The 14,801-nt window shown below is 35.5% G+C and overlaps 1 protein-coding gene across 6 annotated transcripts in view; it reads right to left on the bottom strand.

Moving 5' to 3' along the window:
* Nucleotides 1-14,801, bottom strand: part of LOC106879777 (biotin--protein ligase) — a 69,603-nt gene that overhangs the window by 15,816 nt on the left and 38,986 nt on the right. For all 6 annotated transcript variants that reach the window (XM_052975271.1, XM_052975263.1, XM_014929480.2 and 3 more), the window contains 3 exons: nt 12,441-12,508; nt 10,825-10,985; nt 10,328-10,442 (listed from right to left, as the gene is read on the bottom strand). In XM_052975271.1, coding sequence (XP_052831231.1) covers nt 10,328-10,442; nt 10,825-10,985; nt 12,441-12,508 — 344 coding nt within the window. The remainder of the gene's footprint in view (nt 1-10,327; nt 10,443-10,824; nt 10,986-12,440; nt 12,509-14,801) is intronic.

The raw sequence follows: 14,801 nt of genomic DNA on the forward strand, positions 1-14,801 counted from the left end.
TATATATATATATAATTATAATAATTTTAAAAACTTTTTTTTTAATGAAATGCATTGAAATAAATTTTGAAATAATGTCATGTACATTGCATCATAAGCTTATGAATAAAGATTGGAAAAAAATGTTTGTATAACCAGAAAGATATATGAATATGTATGATAAACACTTTAAATCTTTACATTTGCTCCTCGCCTCTCACTAACATATGCCTACATCTATCTCTTTTTATACATCTCTTTCCTCCATGCTTCTCTTTCTAGTCCTGATGAATTTTGTAAATTACATACAAGGTGATATCTCAAATGTTAAAGGTATTACCTTTGAGACTAAACAATAATGTATGCACATATATTATTGCATTATGAATTCATTCTCTTCATATTATTAATTAATATTTATGTTCATTAAATCTATTTCCCATGTTGTAACTACAGAATCAAACATAATATTATAAATTCTAGTCTTTGTTTTGATATATATACATATTCTGTGATTAATATACTTGACAAGGAATTTCAATTTGTTTGCATGGTTTTCTCCTTAAACATAAAGGTAGCTAGAATTTGCACAAGTGCTTCATGAAGACACAAACTTGAATTATAATCCTTCATATATATCATCATCATCACCATCACCTGGTTTGACAGGGGCTTCCAAGGCCAGGAGCCATATAAAGTCCCATCGTCTGATGTGGCATGGTTTCTACAGCTGGACCCCTTTCCTAACACCAACCACTTTACAGAGTGTACTAGGTGCTTTTTATGTGGCACCAGCACATAAAAACATGTCAGAAGATTTTTTTTGATTACCTATTTGCTTAAAGTAGGGATGTGTACTTGTTCCAGCTTTGCCCTCCCTGTACCTTGCACCCTTGCTCAATGAAATTCTCTTAACAATCCTAGTCTAGAAATCAAGTATTGTTTCAATGGTGGATTCTACAATCAGTCCGGACTTTGGTCATAATGACTGACCAATGGCTCCCGTGTCACTGGACTGCACTATTTCAATGGCAATGCCTTACCAGCTCTTTCACCAGAAGAATTGCAGGAATCTGTCAACAACTCAAAAATGACCTTTTTGTTCTGACAATCAAAAAAAAAAAACAAAAAAAAAAACAACCCAAAACACTTGCACAAATTGCTCGAAACTCAATCCTTCCAGTCTCCAACACACCACTGGAACTGGCAGACCAGTTCCTTTACCTTGTGTGTATCCTCTCCACAATATAAGGATTCACCATACTTTTTAACTTACATACTCAATGTGTGTGTGTGTATCTTTATGTTTGTACCCCACAATGACCTCGAACCCACAAGAGTAAACAAGAGAGACAGAGACAGGAAAATGCCCCTTGTATTTGAATACTATGCAAATATTCTTTTAAAAAACTTTTCTTTTAATTTTTCCAAAATTTAATTGTTTTCTATACTTACAGTTGAAAAAGTCTCAATGACCGAAACTGGTACTGAAATGTTTTTTATAAAATTATTTTAGCATTTTCTATTTTGACTTTTTTGCAATATATATTTATATATACATACACACATATATATGTATGTACACACACACACATACATACATACGCACGTGTACATCATCATTTTAATGTCTACTTTTCTTGGTCTGCATTGGTCAGATGAATTTCTTGGAGGCACATTTCCTATGACCTGACTCTCTTCCTGCCACCAGACCCTCACCTAGTTTCAAGCAAGGTAATATTTCTTCTCGTTCTCTCAACATGAACATCACAATTACCAAATATGTTTCCAAGGAATGTTGCAGACAAACAATATCACTAATATGACAACAATATTTATTTGCAATTAGCATGCAATGTAAAGATAATTTCAGAACCCATTACACAAGTGTGCATTTGTGTATGCACATGTGAGGTCTGATCAATAAATATCTAGACTGTTGCCATAGTAATGAAGCTAAAGCATGCAGAGTGAAGCCACTTGGCAAAGATTGATCTTGCACTCTGCCGTGCATGTGCACTAAGTTTTGACATTCTAGCTCATTTCTGCTGTTTACAGCAGTGCTTGGAAGGAAGGTGTGTAGCATGCAATCGTTGCATTGACCATGACAGAGAAAGTTGTCATGGCGATACCTGCTCAGAGGCCAATGCAAAGTTGCAGAAAGTGTATGGAGAGGAATGTGTGAGCTGCACACAAGTGTATGAGTGGTTCAGATGTTTTCAAAATGGCCGAAAAAATGTTGATATTGATGAATGTTTTAGGAGACCTGCAACCAGAAGAACTGAGAAACACATCACAGGTGTGCATGCAGCTGTGAGGGGAAATCATTGAATCATGATCCGTGAGTTATGAGAGGATGTGCAGATTAGTTACGGTTCAGTTCAGTCCATTATAACTGAAGATTTGGGTGTGAGACGTGTGTCTGCCAAATTTGTGCCAAAACTGCTTTCAGCTGACCAAAAAGAAACTCGGGTTTCAGTTGCACAAGATCTCCTTGATTGTGTTCAGAATGATGAAAACCTTTTGAAAACTTTGCGTAGGCCTCTGAACAGGTATCACCAAGCTTTTGGCAAAATTTGATGCAGCTTCTCTGCTCAACTTCCTCTGTCATGGTCAATGTGACTATAATACGCTACACATCTTCCTTCCAAATACTACTGTAAACAGTAGAGGTGAGCTAGAATGTTAAAACTTAGTGTGCATGCACAGCAGTGTTCAAAGTCAATCTGTGCCAGGTGACTTTACTCTGCGTGCTTCAGCTTCGTTACTATGGCAACTATCTGGATACTTATTGATCAGACCACGTATGTATATTTGCAATATTCTAAGAGTGAGTATTTTAAGTGCTGAGGTTCTTGTAAAGAAATAAGAAGAAATCATGTGAAGATTAAATTGGAAAAGACAGGCATAAGTTGCCACAGAATTTTAAATGAAAACTGAACAGAAAAAAATCACACTGCAGACTATAGTGATATGCACACTTTGAAATATGTCTTTCTGATATTCTGAGAGAACCATAAGAACTTTGTAGAATTATTTGCAAAGAAATGAAAAAGAAATCCTACCAAACATATTGGTTCCAAACTTTGGCATAAGGTCAGCAAGTTTGGGGGAGGGAGGGAGTTGATTACACTGACCCCAGTGTTTAATTGGTACTTATTTTATCGACCCTGAAGGGATGAAAGGCAAAGCTGGCCTCGATGGAATTTGAACTCAGAACATAGAGATGAGCAAAATGTCACTAATGTGCTAATGAAACTGCCACCTTGCCACCTTCAACCCTACCTGACATTCTTTTTTCTTTAGTTACAAATGGAGATGTTCAAAATTTTCTTGCAGTCAAAATCCTTCCTCACATATTAACTGCAAGAAATACCGAACAATATCTCCATTTGTAACCAAAGAGAAATGGGTGAACTATAAAAGTGTATGAATGCATTAAGGAGTTGACTCCTAAAAGCATTAAATATTCTTGTGAGAAAGTGAGGCAGGCTTCTGTGGTGGTTTTTAATCTTTTGTCTGATGATGAAGAAATCTCTCTCAAACAGGAGATGGAAATGTCAAGGGCGGTGCTTGATTGATTGTTGTTATGTCTGTCCACATGGATACATTGTACATCTGAACGTGTTTGATTGTTTGGAAAGGGAGAGTGATATTCTGGTTGCTCAAGCACAAATGTGTGTGTGTGCGTGTGTGTAGATTTGCAGATTTTCATTTTGGAAATATGAGACATTTACATTACACAACTACAGAATTTGTGTTACTCGTTAAGCAATAATAATTACTTCAATATCTAATTTCAATCCAATGACAATGTAATATGGGGTTCAGACATGACTGTTCAATTAGCAGCAATGTAGTTCTGGTTTCAATGTCCTGTATGGCATATTGAGCAAGTGCTTCATACCATAAAACTTAAATTAATTGATGCCTTGTCAGTGGAATTTGGTAAACAGACACTGTGCAGAAACCAATTGAATTTATATATGCCTGTATACATATTTCCATAATGCATATGGTGATGGATGTAAACATCAGTGAAAAAAAAAATAAAATGCAAAGAAGCCAGTGTTTCTAGAATGAAGACCCTAGTTATATTAGTTCTGCCATTCTCATGTGTTACAAGAACATTTTTAGGAAAGACTTCCAAGATATGACATAACGATTTCCAGATTCTTCTTGTGCAGAGATCTGAAAACGATAGCAACCAATGCAACCTCGCCAACATTTACAAATTAATACAATGTGTGTAAAGCCCTGGTGCTGGTGCCACATGAAAAACGCTGGTGCTGGTGCCACATGAAAAGCACTGGTGCCATATAAAAAGCCCTGGTGCTGGTGCCATGTAAAATGCCATAGTGATGGAACCACATAAATAGCACTGATGCTGGTGCCATGTAAAAACACTGGTGTTGGTGCCACATAAAAAGCTATGGTGCTAGTGCCACATAAGCCCTAGAGCTGGTGCCATGGAAAATGCTCTCAGCACACTTGATAAAGTGATTGGCATTAGGAATGGCATTAGGAATGGCATCCAGCTGTAGAAACCATGCCAAAGAGCGAATGGAACCTGGTGCAGCTCCTGGCCATGTCAACTACTGTCGAACCATCCAACTCATGCCAGCATGGAACATGGATGTTTAACGATGATGAGAATGATGATGATGAGAATGAAGATGATGTGTGTGTGCACACCTATAGGTATTCAAAATTAAGCTATCACATGATGATGCAAGACTGAGCCATTCACAACCTACTGTACGGACGAAGGTTACAGAATAAAAAAAAATTATCATCATAGAAATGGATTTAGGTTGGTGGCTAATTATCATTGATCTGTATTTAACATGAATAATTGGAGATGGAAATCATTAAAAAATAAGACTAGAGAGTGATGCAAAAAGAAGCTATAATCATAAGCGTTAATCTGTCCATTTGAAATTCGTAGCACTGACTGGAACTAATAATGTTGGCAATAGTGATTGATTTTTATCTTCTACATTCCTCATGAAGCTAAAGTCAACCAGTTCCACAGTTACCTGACTTAATATACAGAACGTAATAGCATACATTTTCCTTGACAATTAAAGTCTGGCAACTTTTCTATTTCTTTCTCTTATTTTTTTTTTTTCCTTTTCTTCAACTTTTTCAGATCAATGTTTGAATGTTAGGAGGTTTTCTTTTATTCTTTTACTTGTTTCAGTCATTTGACAGTGGCCATGCTGGAGCACCGCCTTTAGTCGAGCAAATCGACCCCAGGACTTATTCTTTGTAAGCCTAGTACTTATTCTATCGGTCTCTTTTGCCAAACCGTTAAGTTACGAGGACATAAACGCACCAACATCGGCTGTCAAGTGTTGGTGGGAGGACAAGCACAGACACACAAATACATGCACCTCTCTCTCTCTCTCTCTCTCTCTCTCTCTATATATATATATATATATATATATATATATATATATATGACAGGCTTCTTTCAGTTTCTGTCTACCACATCCACACTCCCAGAGCTTTGGTTGGCCTGAGGCTTTGGTAGAAGACACTTGCCCAAGGTGCCACACAGTGGGACTGAACACAGAACCATGTGGTTGGGAAGTAAGCTTCTTATCACACAGCCACTCCCGTGCCTATAAAGCCACTCCTGCAACTATGAAAAATGAATATTTTCATATGTTTTATTATATATTTAAGCTGTTCACTTTAATGACCAGCTAAATGCCTTCAAAATCTGTTGAAAGTGAAGTAAGCAGTGAACCTGTTTATCAGTTAAGTAGACTGAGGTAACTAGAATTATATGCTTTTACCACTCAAAGTTTATAAATATAGTTTCCTAGCCTTAGTCTTGTCTGATATAACGAACACATTCAGCAATAGCGAGCAAGAAGATAAACCAATAATGGGAAAATAATATCAATGTAAATATATTAAAATGTTTTATATCTAAGGACAAAGGTAGAAGTACGAAAATTATACACTTGAAACGACAGCTGTTAAATGTAGAAGAACAGAACAAACATACATGCATTAAGCCTACCAATATATTACATCAGGCTTATCTGTTCTCCATACACCACTGATCTGATGAAAATTGATAGGAAAAAGAGAAAAGCCCAACAGCTCAGAAACTTGGCCACAAAGTTGCAGCATCTCTTCACAGTTATTGTACAAGAAAATAAATAAATTTCTATAAGTTGCAAGAAAATGACATTTTTCGATTACTTTTACAAATGAATTGTTTTTTAAGTCTGCCCTGTTTCAATCAGTTTGATCTCCAATAAGCAGCGTCAGGAGTTTTATTCATGAATATGTACATAGAAGGTGACTAGATTACCATAACTTCTAAACCAAGGAGAGATATGACCACCACTGCGTGAATTAGTGGTCTAGTGGATAAGGTGTTGGTTTAGAAACAATTTACCTGCTAGACTACTAACTCAAAGTTTAGAATAAAAGATCCTTGGTTCAAATCTCATCTGGTACTATGTAAAGAACCAACAATAACATACTTAAGGGCAACTGAATATTGAAGAAACAAGGGAGAAATAGAACAGGTATAAATATGTCTGAAAGGATGCGGACAGTGGGGAAGAAATTATGCACTTTGATATTTTTTTTGGCATTAAAAAAATCAAATGGAAACATTTCTTAGTAAAATTGTCTCTCAAACATAAACAAAATGTGATTACATACGAAAGCTGTACACAATTTGCAGTCTATGAAAAAGGATTTATTGTTTGCATTTTAAAAGTGATAAGAAAACTACAAACTCCTTTCTTGGAAATATTTCTATAGAAAAAACTACAGAAATTAAGCAGACTACACAGCACTGGTGACTCACATAAAAAGCATTGGTGCTGGTGCCATGTAAAGAGCATTGGTGCTGCATAGAAAGCATTGGTGACAGTCCCACATAAAAATCACTGGTTTCAAGTAAGTAACACTGATGTTGGTGCTACATAAAATGCACTGGTTCTGGTGCAATGCAAAAGGTACTGGTGATGGTTCCAGTAAAAAGTCCCCAGTACACTCTATAAAGTGCTTGGCATTAGGAAGGGCATCCAGCTGTAGAAATTATGCCAAAACAGACAATAGAACCAGGGTGCAGCTTTTTGTCTTGCCATCTCCTGTCAAACCATCCAAACCATTGCAGCATAGAAAACGGTCACTTAATGATGATGGTGATGATATTTAATTTGTGTAAATCTGATTTGTGTGTTGGTTTCATTAATACCACTAAGAACATTGAAAACATCTTATTGGAAAAGAGAGACAGGTGTTTGTTCAACTCTGAATAGTATTCTAAAATCAACATAGAAATATAAGTGTTATGGAATTAAATAAAAACTTATAGAGAAGTATGTCAGGATAATGTTTATGTTAATTATTCTTTGTTAAAGGGAAATTATAAATGAGATTTAGAAATGTTCATTTTTGATGTCTATTTTATGCCTTCTGAACCTATTAAAGTGCACAACAGCTGGCTCTTTATACAACTCTTCCAATTTGAAATTCGGCTTTTCACAGCGCTTACCATTTCAAGTGAACACCTGTTGGTATTGTTATTACTGAAAGTTACATAAATCTAACCTAACTGAACATTCTGTTGTCAATGTCTTAATTCTCCAACTGGAAAGGTATATAAAATGAAATGATTAAAACGATTTTGAGTGAAAGTAGAAAAACTATAAGTAGATTTGTTGACTTGAGGTAAGGAAGACCATGTTGAGTGAATGGTTTAATGGAGGAGACAACTACAAGTCAATAATTCATATCCTGTAATTGTCACCAATGCTGAACCACATTCAAAGCTCTCAGCTGGTCAGTCTTAGATCTCAGTTGGCCAGCCTAAGTTCCCAACTCCCTGTCAATAAAACCCAAAGCTCATCCCAGAATATCACACTTGGCTGGTAAAGATATCTCCAGCTGGAATTATATTGTGCACTACAAACTAAAAAATAATTCATCAATGTTAAGTGTTGCTATGACTGTGGAGGTCTGTTTGTTGCCTTGTATTATCTCCTCCCAACACATCTGAAGTAATCGGATAGAAACTATTATCTCTGGTAGATTTTGATCTTAGAAAATAATACAAATAATGAAAAGATAGCTTAGTCTTATAAAAGTTTGATAATTTCTTTATAGAATCCAAAATGGCACAGTGCAGAAAAGACATATACATAATGTGGGTATTTTATGTCTGTAGCCAGAATTCTGTGCATCAATTTATTCAAGTTTAGGAACTGGATATCTGCCATATATAATGGAAACTATTGACCGGTGCCCTTTTTACAAATCCTTGTAATGTCATCACTGTTCCCCTCATTCTAACAACTCTCTTTTTATGCTGCTATGAAGAGACACAATGCAGCTTGTGTCCGTTTTGTTTTGATCTTGTTTCCTCTCATTTGTGACTTTTAACATTCTCAGGATTGTTTTTACTGCTCATATTTTCCTTGATTTCCTTCATCATTTTGGAAACCAGCAAATTATAACATTCTTTCATACAGTATATCATTAGAGCAGATCAGCAATAGAAATGCATTTTCTGCAAATATCAATCAATAATTTCGATGCCAAGCCATTTTTCCTACTGACTTGAACTCTTTTAGTCTGAGAAATTAGAATTGCAAATTCATTAGACACAGCTTATTTCTTTCCCTCTACTCAAGTTTTTCCATTACATCATGCATGTCATACATGAGTGTTACAATGACAAAGTCGAAGTTTCTCTACTTTCAGTTTTAATTGACAATATGTCACAATACATATTGCAAAGCTGAAGCTAAAAGCACATATACATGTTTTTGAGCCTGTGACTGCGTCTTTATGAATACATTTTACAAATGCTTATGAACGACTGAATCAATTGAGGCTCAAACAAAATATCTTTTTATGGTATTTAGTCAGGTTGTTGTTACATCTGGATTTTAGATCCCACCAAAGTGAATTTTAGATTTCATGCTTCTGAGATCTAATAAATTAGCAATTTGCTTGATTCCTGGTTCAAAATTTATGCCTTATGTCAATGTTAGAAATCAATATTTTTATAGCATTTATCAGTGGTCACAAAAGTTGGAATGTCTGCAATATTTTGATATTCCAGCTGTAATTATAGAAATTCCAAATCAAATTCCAGTTCAAAATGCAAAACGGAAACAATTGTGTGCCATGTTGCTTAACTAATTAATGTGTTGAGACCAGATGCATTTGAACTCTAATGTTTGTCTTCTAACACCTTAATCACCTCTTAGTTCACACACACATTCACATGCATGAGAGAGAGAGAGAGAGAGAGTGAGTATGTGAGTGTGTGTGTGTAAAATATACTACACATCACATTATGGTAAGTGTTGCATCAACGAAAAGTTCAATATCACTTAATGATTTCAAAATAATTTTTTCCTTTCAAAACGTAGCACAACAATAAATGTAATTTAGAAAACAATTTCTCTGCAATTTCCTATAATAAATGGCATTATTTTGAAGAAAGAAACAAATAAAACAATATTAAACTACATTCTCCATTATCAAGTTTTGTTCTACTCTGTGCATTTCTACACTCAACCAGTCTAATCTCTATATCTGAACACATAAATAACATTTTCATTTTGAACTGAACCAACAGAAGAGATATATCATCATCTTTACAAATACGAGACAACAATTACCGCTTGAAGAAGAATGAAACACAATTGCAAGAGATCATTGAATAAAAAAACATGAATATACTTTGCCATTATTTGTTTGTTTTTCAAATTCATAAAGGAAAAGAAATTGAATAAATTGTAATACATACAAACCTACATATATACACATATAGATATACAGGTGTGTGTATGCATATGTATATATGCACAGATATATACCCATACATACATGTCATTTTGTTTCCTTTCAACTTCATTTCATTTATAACCACCATCATTATCATCTGTGTACTTATCTAAAAATTGACATTGACTGTTGTTTTGGCTTGTTTTATTAATTACCGTCTGGCTAGAATTTTCTCCAGTTTTATCCTCTCCATATTACGTATAAATCAATGGATCTCATAATACATCTAGATGTATTGATGCATTACTCCATTTTGTGGTCTGACTAATAATCTCTTCTGCACACCATTGCATGACTATGTGAATGTATTGTGTGTGTAGGAACAACATGTAAAACAGACATTCAAAAATGATAATAATGATGATGATGACTCTAACTACATTGTCGCCTCGACCTGTTCATCTCTTCAGAAAAATAACCATAATCTACTTTGAAAAACAGTTTCAACACAAAATACAAAAGATTTACAAGCAGAAAAAAAAATGATCGTGTACAGGAGGGGAGAGTGACTCACCAATAAAAGCATGGAACTTTCCTTCTTCAGTATAAGAATCTACAAGAACTCCTCCAAGTTTGATGCAATTGTTGAAAACTATGTCATTTGACCATTTGATTTCAATGTTAATATCCTGAAAAGAATCAGATGTTTACATATAGATCAGTAAATAACTATGGAGTAAATGGAAATCATAAGTGAAAAAAGGTGACTCACGGGCAGACTGGATACTCTGTGTGCACAGGAATCAACTTAATGAACAGAGATGGAGGGTCCACACAAGCAGAAGAGTAAATCAGGGATCCACAGTCTCTTGTCTCTTTTGTGCTATTTTATCCCAAAGCTGCCACTGAAGGTCAAATTCATGACCTTACCATTGTGAACTGAATATTCTTAACCACTAAGCCACACGCCTTAAGAAATTTTTTTCCTTTTTTTGAAAATAAATAATTATAAAACTACCATTATAGGGAACAACTTGTTCCCTGATTTTTGACAAGAAAGCTTTAGCTCACCTCATATCCTGGTAACTGCCGAACACTTAGTACCAAAGCAAGGCCGCAGAAATGTTGGAGAAATGCTGGTGCTTGACCGAGCACACTGGCTGCATCCAAGCACACATGCAGAGTAAACATTGCACAACCAGGTGGACTTATCCATTGGTTTCCTCCACGACCTACCAAATAAGAAAACTTTATTCATCACAAATATTATTATAATCATCATCACTAAATAGTAGAGTTCAATATAAGGAGTTATTTTGGAAAAGGATGGAAATAGGAAGTATAAAGAGAAATAAGAGAATAAAAATAAAAGTAAAAAATATACAGTGGCAGTTCCATTATCCAAGGATTGGGTAGAAACACTTCTTGTCCATGGTTTGTAGATTCCAATAGGAGTTCATATTTTGTCATTACCAATGGATATAGTGAGCTCTACTATTTTCCTCTATTTAACCATCTCACATCGTCTCTGATGAAGGGATATTCCTAATATCCCAGAAACAGCTGTAAGACTAACTTTCTCTTTATAAATGTCCTATAAATTCCACACAGCCTTGGCTTTGTTGTTCCATTTTATTTAACACACATATATACGATGGGCTTCTTTCAGTTTCCGTCTACCAAATCCACTCACAAGGCTTTGGTTGGCCCAAGGCTATAGTAGTGGACACTTGACCAAGGTGCCACACAATGGGACTGAACCCAGAACAATGTGGTTGGGAAGCAAGCTTCTTACCACTCAGCCACTCTGGCGCCTATTATTATCTTTTACTGGTTTCAGTCATTAGACTGCAGCCATGCTGGAGCACTGCCTTGCAGAATTTTTTGTAGCATGAATTGTCCCTAATACCTATTTTCGTTTTTGTAAGCCTGGCACCTACTCTGTTGGTCTCTTTGGCTGGACTGCTAAGTTACAGGGATGTAAACACACCAAGACTGGCTGTTAAGTAGTAATGGAGAACAAACACAGAAAGAAAGACACACACACACACACAGACGTGCATATACGACAGGCTTCTTTCAGTTTCTGTCAACAAAAGCCACTCATAAAACTTTGGTTGGTCCAAGGCTATAGAAGAAGATACTTGTCCAAAGTGCCATGCAGTGGGACTGAACCCAGAACCATGTGATTGGGAACAAAAAAGGCTAATAGGACCTACAATTGATTTGCGTGATTTAGCTGCTATTTCTAGCAAGTCGCTGAACTGCATAGAGGGTCTTTTGTCCTTCTGTGCTGTTTTATGCTATTTTATCCCAAAGCTGTCAAAATTGCTTTTCTGTCCATTCAACGGCAGCTGTTCTTCAACCATTTTCATGTAGAATATGTCCACATCTATTCCACTCACAAGAATCCAGTCTGTGAAGCTGGAAACGAGAATAAAATATAAGCAGCAGTGCTGAACTGCCACAATGCCTTTGATAAGGTCTGTCATGAGACCAATGTGTGATTCAGTGTGGCAGTGAGATGTCTCATAACAACACAATGTCATTAATGGGGGCCACAATTAAAATAACAGCATTGAATAAAACAAAAATAACTTCAAAAAAAAAACAAAAAACATACAGTGAATTAAACAATAAAAATCAACAAAAAACAAAACAAAACAATTATAATAAAGGATACAGACCTCTGCCACTTGTCTGTCTTCCAGCAATGGCTACTAATCCAGCATGTGGATAATCCTTTGTGATTAGACTAAATAGATAAGATTAAAGAGAAACAAATCAGACAAGATGAGAAAAAGCAGTTTTTTGCACTAATCGGCTGCTAAGTAAAGGTTACAAAATACTTTTAGGGTAACGACTCACATGACCTGTGAAAACAACACATGTATTTCATTTGATTTTTATGTCTAAATTCATAGATTTTCATGACACTGTTTCATTTTATGTTAAGGCTTTCGATTATGTCTTCAATTTTATTCCATTGTAAAGTGTAGGCATCAAACACATGTGACAAAGAGAACAACAATGACAATTACTGCTTTTAACATTGGCTGAAATTTTGGAAGGGATGAGTACCAGTTCATAACTGGTATTCATTACTTTATTTATACTTAGGCTCTCTTTCTCTCTAAGAACAGTCCAGTTGCATAACTGGACTTTTCTTACGAAGATGGGCCTTTGTGCCTGGAATATAAAGGTTTTATTAAACTTCCTGCATTATCAGAAGCTGTCTATTTTCTGTCTCTTTAAATTCTTCAATATTACAATGCTTCAAGCACACTACAACTGTAACTTTCTTTAATTGTAAACATTTTTAAATCTAGAAAAAATAGGATATGCTTAAAAGTTCCAATTTTAATATTTTCTTATCAGAAAATGCTGTTTTTATGGTCCTTTTTTAAAATGCTTTTAAATTACACAATGAAATTGCAAAGTGAGTTCTAATTTACTTCCTCTCTCCATCTTTGGAATATATTCATGTCTTTCCATATACCATGTATGTATTGCACCCATTAAAGTGGTGTATATGATTTTGAAATTTGTAATACTTTTACCTTTGAGTCATTCTTGACAATCACTAGCTGATGATTGACACACGCTAAGGACAGGTAACCACTCAGAAACTCGAGTTTGTGTGTATCACGTAAGGCTAGGGATGGGATCGATGACCTCCCCTCGCAAATGCTAATCGGACACAGAATGTGTGTCGTTAGCCAGCTGGAAGAGATGTCTTCCTGGGGCTATAAACGTTAGTAGCACTGTTCTGTGTAGGACGCCACACTTGGTTGGCAATTAGTTATATGTTATGATTCTGTATTGCTACTGTTTACATCTCGCTCAGAGATTTAATCTATAGGTGCAGGAGTGGCTATGTGGTAAGTAGCTTGCTTACCAACCACATGGTTCCGGGTGCGTTCCCACTGCATGGCACCTTGGGCAGGTGTCTTCTACTATAGCCTTGGGTTGGCCAAAGCCTTGTGAGTGGATTTGGTAGATGGAAACTGAAAGAAGCCTGTCCTATATATATACATATACGAGAATTTTAATGGAGATAAAGCTCCAGTATTTTGTACAAAGTGTTTATTTGCTTGTATATGAGCTAAAGATTAATAAAATTTGGTATAAGATAAAAATTTATCATTTATATTCTTATATTTCTACATTCTTATCATCTATGTCTTAATATAAATATGTGGTTATTTGAATGGAATAATATCTCATGTCAGACATCTGAATTATGAATTTGCTTGTTTGAATGTTTAAGACAAATATCTGAAATTTTTATCTGATATCAAATTTTTTTAATCTTTAGCTCCATATATGAGCGAATAAACAGTTGTACTTGATACTGGAGGAGCTTTATCTCCATTAACAATTCTCATATTCTACATTTGCTCATACCGAGCATTTAATATAGTAACAACAATGGAGAAAAAATTTCTGGATTTGTCAACAAAAAACATCCTTATACCACCTAGACATCCATACAAAGAAATTCTGTCGCCAAAAACTAGTGAATTTATAAGAAGAATAAGATTGAAAGCATTCCATTACAACCAGACGCATAAACGATATCATAGATGAAAGCAATCATACTTCCAACGAATTTAATGTGAAATCCCGCAGAAAACCTCCAACTAATCTGGGCTTATTGAATTTTGAAAAGGATCTTATCCATATCGTACAGGAATACTTATGCAGCGAAGTGGCGTTGAGCACTCATTCTGACTGTTTGATATTCATCATCATCTGGTTGAACTTGCTCAGATATTTTTAACCTGCATGTGCCACCCACATTAGGTCATGCACTAATTGAGGGTGGTCATCAGGAAGGCATCCAGTGTTTCTTATTTCTTTATTGCCCACAAGGGGCTAAACATAGAGAGGACAAGCAAGGACAGACAAAGGGATTAAGTTGGTTACATCAACCCCAGTGCCTAACTGGTATTTATTTAATCGACCCTGAAAGGATGAAAGGCAAAGTCGACCTCGGCGGAATTTGAACTCAGAATGTAGCGGCAGACGAAATACCGCTAAGCATT

The sequence above is a fragment of the Octopus bimaculoides genome, chromosome 2 (assembly GCF_001194135.2).
Source record: "Octopus bimaculoides isolate UCB-OBI-ISO-001 chromosome 2, ASM119413v2, whole genome shotgun sequence".
Taxonomy (NCBI): domain Eukaryota; kingdom Metazoa; phylum Mollusca; class Cephalopoda; order Octopoda; family Octopodidae; genus Octopus; species Octopus bimaculoides.